This window comes from Xyrauchen texanus, chromosome 5, assembly GCF_025860055.1.
Source record: "Xyrauchen texanus isolate HMW12.3.18 chromosome 5, RBS_HiC_50CHRs, whole genome shotgun sequence".
NCBI classification, from domain to species: Eukaryota; Metazoa; Chordata; class Actinopteri; order Cypriniformes; family Catostomidae; genus Xyrauchen; species Xyrauchen texanus.
In genome coordinates this window covers 35,866,523-35,882,459 of record NC_068280.1, presented here as the reverse complement: position 1 = coordinate 35,882,459, position 15,937 = coordinate 35,866,523, and the positions used below count along the sequence as shown (strand labels likewise).

Genomic DNA, 15,937 nt, shown 5'->3' with positions numbered 1-15,937 from the left:
ATGATTTTAGCATATAATGCCGTGTTAGCACACTGAAACAGCAATGTGATAGATTGTGAGCAGACTTATAAAGCAATGGCTTACATGTGATTGGCTAGGAGTTACCTAGCTAATGGTGCGATTGTGTACAGCTGCTAGTTTTCCCGCTACAACTACGCTGCACTTACATATCTAGGCTAAATGTCCTTTAAACGAGATGCATTTACACTAGAAGCAAAATAGAAGACTTTTTTGACTTTTTTTTTTTTTCAAAAGAGAGAGACTTTATCTTGAAAAGAGCAAATTTTTCTTAACCCACTGGCAAATAGTTTTTTCTTAGGCATAAATCTTGCTAAATATTTTTGAATTTATGCTTTAAACAATTTGCCATTTGGGAAATGATGGGTAAAAGTGTATAACATTTTTAAATTAGCTTTCACACACATATTTTCAGTTGTTCTTTTACAGCTTTTCTCTAGAGAGGAAAAAGTCCTTTTATCATGCATGTATGGATGAGCTAGTGCCATCTATTTGAAACTAGTCAGGTGGCCCGTTTTCAGATGTATTTTAAGACAGTAAGTCCTGAGAGATACAATCCTCTATCTCTGTTTTTCTTTCCCTCTTAGTGCCTCAGTGTGAGTTGCCCTGCTATTTTTCTGCTGCTGAGGCTGTTGCTTAGGTGATTACAAGCAGGAATAGCGCTGACATTCTGCTATTCTTGACGGTGTTGTAATGGTGTCTGTGCCTAATGATGATGTCATGGGGCAGTATCTCATGTGTGGCCTCAAGGATTAAACCTTTTGGTGCATGTAGCATTTAACATCACTAAGCAAATTTGAGCAAGTCACTAAGCAACTCCCTGTTTTCTTGGCCTCCACAATTGTGGCATTTACCATGTTTCCACAGATAGATCTCACATCAGACGAAGACCATGTGAATCTCTGTTTACAACCCATTTTAGTTCTGTATGATGTATTTCTGAGTAAAACAGTATATTCAACCAGGATGAGTCCCATCTAACTTAATTTTATTCATCAGGATTTGACTAGATAGAGAAAAGTGGGTGATCATACATGAACAATGCCTAAATCACTTTTTGTGATTGTCAGCAAAAAAGGAAGGTCATTTCAGAGGAAAATCAAGTTATTTTATTTTATATATAGTTATGAGTTGACTACGATTAGATCCCTGTATCAATATTTACAATTTTTCATTAACTATTTGTATATTTTATATCATGTCAAAAATATCAATATTAAGATGCATGTCGTCTAAATAAGTGTGAGAGCGATTGAAAATGAACGTGCAGGAATCACTCATGTAGACACGCTGGGTCTATCTCATGCGGCACATTTATAATCACAATCTAATTATGATATTGTGATGCATTGCGATACATATTGTATTGTGAGATGGTTTGTGATAACCAGCCATAGTTCACAATATGACCATAAATGGGGTCAATTTTGATTTCAGGTGACAAAAAATCCAAGTCTATCTCATGACAGCAAGCAAAAGGCTGTCTCTGTCTGTGTGTGTGTGTGTGTGTTACAAACTGGTAATTACAATGTTATTATGCTATTAGTTTGGTTTATGAGGACATTTCTAGTGTTTCCATAATTCAAATCGCTTAAAAAACATACTAAACTTTAAAATTTTAGTTTTATTGAAAATTTAAAAATGGCAAAAGTTTCTTGTTGGGGTTATAGTTCATACAATATAAAAATCATTGTCTCTGGTGAGTCCTCATAAAGATAGCTGCACCAACAAGTGTGTTGTGTGTGTTTTCAAGAGAGCCTGGCATCAAGGTAACGTAACTGCTCGTAAAGCTTTTTTAGATCTTCCTAAAAATGTTACTGTCAATCATCTCTCTCTCTCTTCCTCCCTTTTTCATTGCTCCTTTTCTTTATTTCTCTCTATAGCACTCTTTCTTATTTTCTCTTTCAGGGCTCTTAAATGACTTTCTTGTGGGGGCTAGACGATCCAAATTAATCTATTGTCATTTTAGGGTTTGTTGACATTACGTCGTCATGGTAACAAAGTTATAAAATTGGCTATAACTTTACACAGAAAAGGCTAGTATGCGATTTTATCATGACCAAAATTATGGAAGATGAAAAAAAAATGTGACCCAGGCTAAATTAAATACAGATAAAATGTTTTACTATGGTGGGGTCACCACTTTATGTCCCATGTCAAATCTGGGTCCAAAAATAATACCAGTTGGGAATCACTGTGTTTAAACATGGCAAAATGTGTTAAACAGAGCTGAGAATACTACACTGTTATTGGTAGCTGAAAGCATAATCAAATAAGCCAAAATGTTTAATATGCAATCACACAAGGGCTGGGTGATATGTTGGAATTAATGAATGACCGGAATTCCGTGGGCGCAGATTATACATACAGAGTATATATAATCTCGTCCAATCAGATTTGAGAACCGGAACTAACTGGTTTGTGTGTGTGTGTGTGTGTGTGTGTGTGTGTGTGTGTGTGTGTGTGTGTGTGTGTATATATATCACACACACACCAGTTAGTTCTGGTTCTCAAATCTGATTGGACGAGATTTGAGAATATATGAATATATATATATATATATATATATATATATATATATATATATATATATATATATATATATACACTCACCTAAAGGATTATTAGGAACACCTGTTAAATTTCTCATTAATGCAATTATCTAATCAACCAATCACATGGCAGTTGCTTCAAAGCATTTAGGGGTGTGGTCCTGGTCAAGACAATCTCCTGAACTCCAAACTGAATGTCAGAATGGGAAAGAAAGGTGATTTAAGCAATTTTGAGCATGGCATGGTTGTTGGTGCCAGACGGGCCGGTCTGAGTATTTCACAATCTGCTCAGTTACTGGGATTTTCACGCACAACCATTTCTAGGGTTTACAAAGAATGGTGTGAAAAGGGAAAAACATCCAGTATCGCGGCAGTCCTGTGGGCTGAAAATGCCTTGTTGATGCTAGAGGTCAGAGGAGAATGGGCCGACTGATTCAAGCTGATAGAAGAGCAACTTTGCCTGAAATAACCACTCGTTACAACCGAGGTATGCAGCAAAGCATTTGTGAAGCCACAACACGCACAACCTTGAGGCGGATGGGCTACAACAGCAGAAGACCCCACCGGGTACCACTCATCTCCACTACAAATAGGAAAAAGAGGCTACAATTTGCAAGAGCTCACCAAAATTGGACAGTTGAAGACTGGAAAAATGTTGCCTGGTCTGATGAGTCTCGATTTCTGTTGAGACATTCAGATGGTAGAGTCAGAATTTAGCGTAAACAGAATGAGAACATGGATCCATCATGCCTTGTTACCACTGTGCAGGCTGGTGGTGGTGGTGTAATGGTGTGGGGGATGTTTTCTTGGCACACTTTAGGCCCCTTAGTGCCAATTGGGCATCGTTTAAATGCCACGGCCTACCTGAGCATTGTTTCTGACCATGTCCATCCCTTTATGGCCACCATGTACCCATCCTCTGATGGCTACTTCCAGCAGGATAATGCACCATGTCACAAAGCTCGAATCATTTCAAATTGGTTTCTTGAACATGACAATGAGTTCACTGTACTAAAATGGCCCTCACAGTCACCAGATCTCAACCCAATAGAGCATCTTTGGGATGTGGTGGAACGGGAGCTTCGTGCCCTGGATGTGCATCCCACAAATCTCCATCAACTGCAAGATGCTATCCTATCAATATGGGCCAACATTTCTAAAGAATGCTTTCAGCACCTTGTTGAATCAATGCCACGTAGAATTAAGGCAGTTCTGAAGGCGAAAGGGGGTCAAACACAGTATTAGTATGGTGTTCCTAATAATCCTTTAGGTGAGTGTATATATATACACATTAAAATGAGTGCTTTAAGTAGTAGATGGCAGTTTTTGCCTTTCAATGCATTCATTTGCACAAAGACATTTTTTATATTTTAGAATGAAGGAAATAACAACACAGTGCACACAGTAGTCCAACAACCATGGATGGCATGTGCGCATTGCCAATCTCATTTTCTCACAGAGAGAATTAAACTAATTGTACATACACAAGCACTTTTACTATAAAGTTGTGATCACACTCACAAATTAAATTTTTCTGTAAATTAGGAAATATGAAACAACAAAGCTGGCAAATTATGTATGTATTATAGTTACAATATGTAAAGCATGTACATAATGTATATAAAGAGTCTGAATTCACTAATATATGGCATTCACCATAGGAAATATGGAAAATAGTGAACTAGTAAACAATTTTATACACATCATGTCTGTTAAATAAAGCAGTGTCCAGTATATTACATTGCTGTGTTAGCCCTTAGCACAATTAGCAACAGCTAATACATCCACAAACCCCTCACAGACAACATTCACATGGCTTTTTTCAAATCTATAGAAAAGGTTACCATTTAATCAAGAACATTAAAGGTCTTGTCTCTGATATTTGTGTAGCCTAATTCACAGCTGAAAGGGATTACCATTCTGAATTAAGATTCAATTTGAGGAAATATGCATTTTTATGTAAATACAGTGATATGATGTCATGGCACATGTGCATAATTTAAACACATAATCTTCCTAATAAATATCATAATCTTATACTCACTTCATGTTTTTGAACAGGTCATTATCTATCCTGTAACATCCTTGTACAGAATGAGTTGGTGAGAAAGTTGAGGGAGGAGAGCAAGAAAGGCACGAAAAGGAAGATTTTAGGAGTGATACATCTGGCTAGTTGATATTGGACTTTTGAGAAGAAATGTACAGTGTTTAGATTAAAGGAACACTGCACTGAAAAAAAAAATATTTATCTTATTATTTATTCACCCCAATGTTGTTCCAAACTTTTATGCTGTTATTTTATTTATGAAACACAAAAGTAGAACTTTTGGAGAATCTTTATGCACTCTTATTATGCAATGCCAGTTCATAGTGACCAGGAGCTCTAAATTGAACGAAAAGAACTATAAACATAGTCCATATAACTCATAGGCTACAGTATATTTCTATAACTCTTCTGAAGCCAAACTATGACTTGTGTGTGTGTATGTGTGAGGAACTGATTTATATTTGAGATGAAAGTCATTATTCGCTGATAACACTTAACTCCGCCGAAGCTCACATCAATCCACGTTCTTTTATGATACTTCCATGGTGCTTTTATTGTGTTTTTTGTACTTTTGTTAACAGACACTTAATTGTCAATCTGAACAGTTGTTGTTTGGCAAGAGCTGAATTAAACCTATTAAAAAATGTGAACTGTTGTGTTCCGTTTGGAAAAATATGAGGATAGTAATGACATCTTTTTTGGGCAAACTATTCTTTTTAATGTTGCTGTGTGTTTGTGAGACACAGACACTCAAGCTTCCTTTCTTAGTAGCAAGTTGAAGGACCGTGGACAATGAGTCAGACTAACTGATGTACAGTTTAGCTCTTTCCTGTTCTGAAAGGAAGCGTGTGTGCATGTGTGCGAGGTTTATGGGGTAACAGGTTTATTGGTAATTTTGTGTGTGTTCGCAAGTTTTGCCCTAATTCCAAGGCATTTTTCCATCCTTGAAATAATCTTTGCTAATCTCAACTACTTAGTTATGTTCTTGGCCTCTCCGCAACAGAGCAAATTAATCCTCTCCTCTATTACAGACACGTTTGCTCAGCTATTTAAATGGGGACATGCCGTAGACCTCTTTTGTTTTTATATAAAGCTAACTATAATTAGTATAAACTAACCCTAACAGAAAACTAGCAGATTATTAGAATAAAAAAAAAATCATTATTATGTTGGCTTGAGAAAGCCAACATACTGATATTCTATTTAAATGTTTTATTTTTTTTTCCCAGAGTCTAACATTTCTGACTCTAACTCCTCCTAGAGCTTTTAAGATACATGTACCAAACTCACTTATTTGACTCAGACCAGCAAGGAGCCTTTAAATATCATGCTATACAATACTTAACCACGTCCTAGAAACCATTTAGTGCACCCTAGCAACCAAAACCCATTGACTTCCATTAAAATGATCTTAGATGGATATCTCTGGATCAGAATATCATAGACTACATTGTTGGATCGGCAGCAAGCAGCCTTGTTAGTATCACTCTGGAAACTGCCTAGCAATCAAGCAACAAAACAAATATCTCTGCAACAACATCGTAGAGACTTTCAGTTTTGAGTTTCATTAAATTGATTCAGGCTAGCAAGGAGTGTTTTGAGTATCACCTTGGTAACTGCCTAGCAACCAGGTGGTTTTACCCTAGCAACCATGTAACAAATCACATATGCATCAGAAAATAATAGACCCGTCCGGTTTCATTCATTTGACTCAGAGTAGCAAGAAGCCCTTTGAGTAGCTCCATGGTAACTGCCTATCTATCTATCTATCTATCTGTCTGTCTGCCTGTCTGTACTCCATAAGCTTTGAACTTTTATAACTACCACTTACATTTTTTTAACTACTTCAAACTTTAAAACCTTCGAACTTCAAGCTTTTACAGCTACTTCAAACTTTTACACTAGGCTTTCTCAAGCCAACATCAAAGTTTGTCTTGACAAACTTTTTTTTATCTAGTTTAATTTGTCATTTATGTCATTTTCCAAATGACAACGTCTCAAAATATACCCAAAGAGAAGTTTTTCTGATTTGACTTACATTTGGGTACAAAATTGTAAGTATTCATATGTGAGTAAGTATTCATGCACACTGTGCTCACTCACAGAGAAACCATTATGTCAGCAGATGAGTGCCATGGTTTGTGTTAAATAAGGAGGATTAGCATTTTGATGTAATCTAGACTAACCTTTACAGGTTGTGTAATACTACTTAAGTCATTTAGTTGTGGACATTAAATGTGCACATACTCCACACTCAGATATTCATAAAATATACTCTAACCCATAAACAGTGCCTTTTTGAATGTGTGTCAAGTATTAACCTAATGATATGCCAGATATGCTTCTATGACCTGAGGCCACACACACACACACACACACACACACACACACACACACACAAAACAGATTTTGGTATGTGTGGGTCAGGTTTTGCCTAGAGGTAGAACTCTGCTAAAAGGAAAATGGCTTATTATACTAAATAATTATTTCATGAAAATCTAAAAACAACCCAAATTCTGTGAGGATTTATGTGTATGGGGTAAATGTAGGATTAGGGGATATGCCACACCATGACAGAAAAATGTAAAAAGGAAATTTCAAATCTCATCTCTGAAAATCCTAAATAGTAAAAGTTATGCTTTGAAATACTATTTTGCATTCCTAAAGAAACGAAAACCATCTATTTGGTTAGTATTTAGACATCGGTTAGTATTAATCATTCAGATAAAGACACTGTTCACAAATCCCTTTAATTTGACCTGGAACTGCTCCAGAAAGCAGCAGTCACATTAGCTTGTTAACCACAATTGTTTTACCTTTACATTAATAAATGACAAAAACACTAGTTCTTTTTGACCGATGACTAATTATGCTTTTCTGTCTGGCTGACAGGCAGTGACAGGAAGAAGTTTCTGTGATAAGGATTTCAGAAGTGGACTGGAGAACGGCATTCTGCTCTGCAAGTGAGTTTTATACACACACTGTTATGAGATGATTGTGGTTTGAGTGTTTTGTTAATTTTCCTCTTTGCACCTAGTAATTAAATTTGTCCCTATGAAGAGGACAACTGATTATGGGAATGTCATACATGCCTCAAAGTTCTGGTGTATCCTAAAAAGGGCATCCTTGGCTTTTCAGAGATGCCACTGTTTTCACTCCTCTGTTTTTTTTTTTGTGTTTTTTTTTTTTAATGGCTTGCTTCAAAATTCCGAAAACACTATTCCTAAAAGAGGAACTGTAGGTATATTGTTTTGGTAATTAGCAGTTAGATTTAATTGATTTACAAATAGTTTCTTGTAAATAAATATTTGAGGAAACATTTTTCTTTATAAGAAAGACTTTGATTTCTTTGATGTCCTCTGTAGGTGACTTAGTGTGTGTGTTTTCACCTGCTGGGAGAGATTACAGGTCAATACGGTAAAACTAAATAGTATTTCTTTAACATGTAAAATATTACCATGAAACTTATGACAAGTTAATACTGTCATTATTACAGTATTTTTACAGTAACCCTCTCCCTAAAAACACATTAGAAATTTACTGTAAGGTTGTCTTTGTGTTTACACAAATTGTGTAATAAATCAGTAAGCAAATATTATATAAAAAAAAATATTATATAATAACTTTCATAACATCTCTGAGGGTAATATGCAAAGGTTTGGTTCATGTACTTTTTTGAAAATTTAGATTTCTCTGCCAAAGTGCTGAAAGACAATCATTGTGAATAAACATCTATGAAATACAGACATTGTTTACCCATATACTAGTGTGCATCAATTCAAATTATTCAACATGGTTTTGCTGTCCGTGTTATTTTAATATCAGAGAACATGTTAATAAACATTAACCTGGTGAATACATTTTTTTTTTTATTTTATTTTTTTCATTTTCTCCCTAATTTGCCCAATTCCCAATGCACTCTTTAAGTCCTCATGGAGGCGGTTACTTGCCTCAATCCGGATGGTGGAGGACGAATCGCAGTTGCCTCCGCGGCTGAGATCGTCAATCCGTGCATCTTATCACGTTGCTTGTTGAACGCGTTACCGCGTAGACATAGCGCATGTGGAGGCTTCACGCTATTCTCCCCACGTGCCCCACCGAGAGCGAGAACCACACATTACAGCGACCATGAGGAGGTTACCCCATGTGACTCTACCCTCCCTAGCAACCGGGCCAATTCGGTTGCTTAGGAGACCTGACTGGAGTCACTCAGCACGCCCTGGATTCAAACTCGTGACTCCAGGGGTGGTAGTCAGCATCCTTACTCACTGAGCTACCCAGGCCCACCTTCATAATATGTTATGTTTCTTATGCTCCAAACATAATAATGATGTAGAAAAAATAACTAGATTTCTAAAACCTTTTTGCTGAGTTTATCTGGGTTATTTTGTTGATGACATAATTCAAAGTGCGCTCTCTCTCTCTCTCTCCTCTCTCTCTCTCTCTCACTCTCTCTCTCCCTCTTGTTATGTCATTTATTAGGTTGCTGAGTTCAATCAAACCAGGCCTTGTGAAAAAGATCAACAGACTTCCAACACCCATTGCCGGACTAGTGAGTGCAATTAGCGTGTGTGTTCGTTTGCATGTTTTGTTTGTTTATATCTATCTGTTGTCTGTGTTGTGTCTTTTTGTGTCAGGTCAGGCTCAGCACTGCTGTCTCAGAACAAATCCAGTACAGGACAGTTTTGTGTTAAGTGTGTGTGTGTGTGTGTGTGTGTGTGTGTGTGTGTGTGTGTGTGTGTGTGTGTGTGTGTGTGTGTGTGTGTGTGTGTATGTGGTAGTTACAATATTTCACATTTACTGAAAACAATACCCCCTCCCTCTATGAAGTCAATCAATAAAATACTGCCTCAAATGAGTCATTACATTTCAAACCCTATTTTTATCAATTTTAGTTTAGTTAAATGCAATGCGGTTTGGCAACAGCTCAAATATTAATGCATTAATTAGGACTGAGTCTGTAATGTTCGCACCTTACAAAGAAATACTACGGGTGTAACATGGTACAGGGATGTTATCAGAAGTTAACAACATGGTACTTTGATTTATTCCATGATAATGAATGATTACCATTTTTATGTACCAATATCCTGGTGTGTTGACATGCTACATTTTGTAGAATGTAATGTGATTTTGCCACTAGCAAAAACAAAATAATAAATGACAAAGCTACCTAAAGATTATGCTAGCTAAATCCTGCTATTTACCTATGCTAGCTAAATAGCAGACTCAAAACAACAAATTTTGGCCAAGGTTGCCACACATGCAGAATGTTTTGCTGAGATCGCACACTTGCCAATACAAAATGGTGAAGGGGTGACACACATACCAACTCACCGCAATGCTCTCTCTATTCCCTGTCACGTGGAGCTTGCCAAAATAACAACAGGAGTACCGCATGAGCATTAATAATGGTAAAAGCGTGATTTAGAAAGCGATTCATACCTTGTGAAGTGTGTGATTGTGTTTTTATCCCCTCTAGGTATTCTGTAGAATGCGTAGATACATATGTAGCTTACAGTGACCTTACAAAAATTGAGAGTTCATGGCAAATTTACTGCAAACTTGCCACTTATTTTTTTCACATGCAAACGAGCTTTGCGGCAAATTGTGAATTCTTGCCAAAAGTTTGCTGCAGGTTCACCACTACCGGTGAAGAGCTGTAAACTTCTGGCAAACATTTGCAGCAAATCACAAGCTCATTTGCATGTGTAAATTATGAGTGGCAAATTTGGGGCTAATTTGCCAGAACTCTAGATTTTTTGTAAAGGTGAGTATTGAAATTACGTCAATAAAAACAGACTGTTGTGCCTCCGTTTTCTGATTTTATTAAGTCATTTTTGTAGAGAAAAATGCAGAGAAAAAATGCTTGGTGACAGAATCACTTTGGATTACAATCATCGTTTATGATGATATTCAGCTAAAAGTGTGATTGCGTGTAAAATATTTTGAGATCAGCTTGATGTCTCATCAGTTCTTCAGTAAAAGAAGAAGCTCATTGGTCTCTTAAAGAGAACACAAGTGCCTGCCCCGGCAACAGAGCGATTATTGTATTTTTTTTTTTACTGTCATTTTGGAACCTTTTTTCCATCGCTGGAACCATTAACTCAGCCAGGAGTCCTGACAGTCAAGTGATTAACGACCTCCCGTTGGCAGAAGATAATATGCGCATTTTCTCCCTCCGCCTGGCCGGTGATTTTGTTAATGAAGCTTACACCTGAAAATCACTTAAAAAATTGGCTAGTGTGGTGCCGGCTTAAAGTGTCACATTTTGGACAACCTCGTGCGCTTATTCTTGATAATCTGGCCTTGAAACTTAGATTCTTTAACTTGCTCTTGATCGATAACATGCAGCATATGCACACACACACACACACACACACACACACACACATACATACATACATACATACATACACACACACACACACATTATGAAGTGTTGCCTTCAAGCTTGTGTGTAATAAGTGTTGTCTTCCATCAGGATAATCTGACCTTGTTTCTGAGAGGATGTGAAGAGCTGGGACTGAAGGGATCACAGCTATTCGATCCTGGAGACTTGCAAGATACGTCAATACGAGCAAACTTAACGTATGCAACTGTGTGTGTGTGTGTGTGTGTGTGTGTGTGTGTTTGTTTGTCTGTGTGTCACACATGAGAAATTGCAAATTTAGCAACTGTGGTAAAGGAAGTGCCGTCTATAAGAGCCAACTGCCTTTTTGGTAAAGGCAGCATCATGTCTCATTTTTCTAGATTCTAGAAAAATGAGACATGATGCTGCCTTTACCAAAAAGTGTCAAACTCCTGGAGGGCCACAGCCCTTCAGAGTTTAGTTCCAGCCCTGCTCCAAAATGCCTCCTTATAATCTTCAAGCACTCCTGAAGACCTTGATTATCTTTTTAATTAGGGTTGGAGCTAAACTCTGCTGGACTGTGGCCCTCCATGAAGGGATTTTGACACCCCTGCTCTAGAGCAAGGGTTCTTTTGTGGTCTATGATCCATTTCTTAGGTTCTAAATTCTTGAAACCCCCACCCTCACCCACATCACAGAGTTAAGCTATAAACTTTATATAAACTCTTACAGATGCAATAACTAGCTAGCTACTGGCAAATTACGTTCTTATGAACAGCAACACAATTTACATTTGACTATTTTGTGAATTTTATTGTTACTGACTCAAAGTTTGTCATAAAAGTTGAAAGCGTATATCTCATCTCTGCTGTTATATCCAATAGGGATGCACCGATGAATTCCCTGAAGATATTTATCAGCCAATTGTTGACCAAATTAAAACCATCTGCATATCGGTAATAAGCATGAAAATACAGATATGAAAAACCGATGGTTTCGTTATAATTAATTAGTAAATCACTTTGTAAAAACTCTATGAATTCAAATGCACAATCCAGAAATAATAATAGCCACAATATGTAGAAAGGTTGGCACTCCTAAGAACATGTAACATAATATTCTCGTTCTCACGTAATCCGAAAAAGAAAACTGCATAAATGACAGTTGTGAAAGCGCCACTTACCTATAGGCTACATGATGAGGGAAACCATTCAAAACATTTCGAAATCTTTGACTTCTGAGACATTAGAATGATATCCATTAATGCTGCTTGATTGACTGAATTTAGACTGAAATTGCGTGATTACTTAACCTTTAAAAGCTGCATTTTATCTGCAAATGCAGAAGTGCAAAAATGTATAGAAGTTATAACCTTTTAGAAATAAAATCATTTTTTCATGTTATAATATCCAGTCATTTTTTGCATCTTTATTTTTTATCTTGTATGTATGTTTCACTGAGGCTCTCTTTAAAATTTTGGCCTGTCATGTGTTCAGCAGATTCAATGTTTAATGGAAATTATTTATTGTTAGAACTGTGAAAAGGTTTATGCACCTCATTGTAAATGTTTTAAGCATGTTTCCAAAGTAAAACAGTGATCTGATGACAAAATAAGGTTAGTGGTAAAATATCGGTATTTGTGTCATTACCATTATTGTTTTTTGTTAAAATCGGTATCGATCAAAAATTTTCATATCAGTGCATCCCTAATATTCAACTTAGATCAGTATTTGATCTTGATGCTAACAAGGGTACTGAATCCAGCTTCCATTTCATGTAATATTGTAATCAATAGAGGAGCTGTAAAACGGCTTGTAAAAAAGATAATTACAGTAAGCAAATAGTAGATGAACTTGTGTAGCCAGCAAGTTGATTGACTTGCCCTTAAAGGGACATTTGTGAGGCTTATTTGTAGCATTAAAGAAAACATTTTTTTTCTTTCTTTATGATGTTTTTTTGTCTTTCTTTTCCTGCTGTAGGGGCTCTGACTGCAGTAGAAAGTTGAAGAATGTAAGTACACTGAACTTTTTGCTTAATCTTTACATGCATTTGTGTACGTTTCCAATTTATTCTAATAATTGTATTCTCCCTTTAAAATTCTGTGTGCATATATGTGTAATATGAATGACTAGGTGCTCATAACAATATACTGGCTTGGTAAAGCTGCTAACAGTTGTGCAACGTATAACGGCCCCACACTCAACCTGAAAGAGTTTGAAGGACTCCTTTCCATGATGCGAAAGGTAAATCAGATCTGTTCACTTATCTAAAACTGAGAAAATATCTACATGTCAAATAGCCTGGTAAATTAAATCAGGATGTTTGTACTATCATGTTAATTAATTCCCCCTCTTTATTGTATGTTTTGTGTGTTGACGTGCATGTTTGTGTGTAGGAGTGTGTAAGTGAAGATTTGGACTCCCCTAAGCGCAGTATAAGGGACAGTGGTTACATAGACAGCTGGGAATCAGAACGCTCTGATTCGCTGTCTCCTCCGAGGCATGGTCGTGAGGATTCATTCGACAGCCTAGACTCATTTGGCTCACGATCACAGAACACACCCTCCCCAGACACCGTTCTTCGCTGCAACAGCGATGGTATGGCTTTTTCTACTTTTTGTTATTTTTGTAATCTCATGCACTAAGAGCTGATTGATATATTAGCTGGTAAAATAAAATTAGGCAACAGAGTGAACATGGTAGTTATTCTAATGCTTTTTTCATTTGGCCAATGATTCTTAAAGATTGTGTATGAATTTGTATTCCTTCTACTGTATGTCTCACGACTAGTATCATCTCTGATTGAAACTTAAGTATCAAAAAGGGTGAGAGTTGGTGAGAATGATTTGTTTGTGTTTCACATAAAAGTATTCATAAAAGTATCTTCTTTGTATTTCCTATATTCAAATGTGTTAGATACATATTTTTGTTTATTATTCTGTATGGTTTTATTGGTACACACAAATGAAAATGATTAAAAAGTTATTTTAGTGATAAACAGAATAAGAGAACATGCCTTTATTATGTTTAACACATTTAAGTGTTAAATTAAGCATTTTGAATCTTTGCCTGTCTGGTCCAAATTATGGTTTTTTTTCTAATATAAAAAAACAAAAAAACTTTTAAAGCCATTTCAGAGCAAATACATACATACTGATATTGTCAAAAGGCTGAACATATCAAGATATAATTTTTTAGCCATGTCACAGCCCTGAATGCACATAGGCCTTCTCACTGATCCCTCAGTCTTGAATACACAGAAATGCGCACACACACACACACTTGCTTCAGGCCCTCCAGTTCTGTCCTGTCGGCGAACCTTCTGGCAAGAACAGCTGCTGGTAAAGACACACTAGCACACAATCTTGAACACTGGACATAATGAGAAGAATTGAACATTCCCACATACATGCAGTGGGGGTTTGAGAGTGCAACTCTTGTGCCAGACACACATTCACACACTTGTTTGTCGATATGAATGGGTGCCGAGTATGTGAGAGGACTTACAGTTGAAGTCAGAAGTTTACATACACCTTTGCCAAAAACATTTAAACTCCATTTTTCACAATTCCTGACATTTAATCGTAGAAAACATTCACTGTCTTAGGTCTGTTAGGATCACTACTTCATTTTAAGCCTGTGAAATCTCAGAATAATTTAGAGAGAATTATTTATTTGAGCTTTTATTACTTTCATCACATTCCCAGTGGGTCAGAAGTTTACATATACTTTGTAAGTATTGCCTTTAAATTGTTTAACTTTGGTCAGATGTTTTGGGTAACCTTCCACAAGCTTCTCACAATAAGTTACTGGAATTTTGGCCCATTCCTTTCGATAGAACTGATGTAACTGAGTCAGGTTTGAAGGCCTCCTTGCGCCCAAACATTTTCTGTCGGATTGAGGTCAGGGCTTTGTGATGGCCACTCCAATACCTTGACTTTGTTGTCCTGAAGCCAACTTTGCAGGTATGCTTGGGGTGATTGTCCATTTGGAAGACCCATTTGCGACCAAGCTTTAACTTCCTGGCTGATGTCTTGAGATGTTGCTTCAATATGTCCACATAATTTTCCTTCATTGTAATGCCATCTATTTTGTGAAGTGCACCAGTCCCTCCTGCAGAAAAGCACCCCCACAACATGATGCAGCTCTTGGCCCTTCAGTGTTCTTTGGCTTGCAAGCCTCACCCTTTTTCCTCCAAACATAACGATCATCAACATGGCCAAACAGTTGAAATTTTGTTTAATTTTTTGGGCGGTTTTGGAGCAGTGGATTCTTCCTTGCTGAGCAGCCTTTCAGGTTTTGTAGGACTAGTTTATGTAGGACTTGTTCGATATAGGACTTGTTTTACTGTGGATATAGATACTTGTCTACCTGTTTCCTCCATCTTCTTCATAAGGACCTTTGCTGTGGTTTTGGGACTCATTTGTACTAACTACATTAATCTCTAGGAGACATAATGTGTCTCCTTCCTGAATGGTATGATGGCTGCGTGGTCCCATGGTGTTTATACTTGCGTACTATTGTTTGTACAGATGAACGTGGTACCTTGAGGCATTTGGAAATTGCTCCCAAGGATGAACCAGACTTGTGGAGGTCCACAGTATTATTTGTGGAGGTTCACAGATTTCTTTTGATTTTCCCATGATGTCAGGCAAAGAATCACTGAGTAGGCCTTAAAATACATCCACAGGTACACCTCTAATTCAGTACCCCTCCTATTAGAAGCTAATTGGCTAACAGAATAAAGGCTGGACATCATTTTCAGAAATTGATGAAAATTTAAGCAACTTGAAAGTTGCTTAAAGGCACAGTTAATTGGCGTATGTAAACTTCTGACCCACTAGAATTGTGATATAGTCTTTTAAAAGTTAAACATTCTGTCTGTAAACAATTGTTGGAAAATGTCAAGTAAATGTCCTAAATGACTTGCCAAAACTATAATTTGCTAATATGAAATCTATGGAGTGGT

The 15,937-nt window shown here is 36.9% G+C and overlaps 1 protein-coding gene across 1 annotated transcript in view; it reads left to right on the top strand.

Annotated features, from left to right (window-relative positions):
• The window catches only part of LOC127643544 (LIM and calponin homology domains-containing protein 1-like), a 69,615-nt gene that overhangs the window by 18,662 nt on the left and 35,016 nt on the right, over window positions 1-15,937 (top strand). Inside the window, exons 2-7 of the mRNA XM_052126335.1 lie at window positions 7,510-7,580; window positions 9,100-9,169; window positions 11,102-11,208; window positions 12,949-12,979; window positions 13,102-13,212; window positions 13,365-13,566. Coding sequence (XP_051982295.1) covers window positions 7,510-7,580; window positions 9,100-9,169; window positions 11,102-11,208; window positions 12,949-12,979; window positions 13,102-13,212; window positions 13,365-13,566 — 592 coding nt within the window. The remainder of the gene's footprint in view (window positions 1-7,509; window positions 7,581-9,099; window positions 9,170-11,101; window positions 11,209-12,948; window positions 12,980-13,101; window positions 13,213-13,364; window positions 13,567-15,937) is intronic.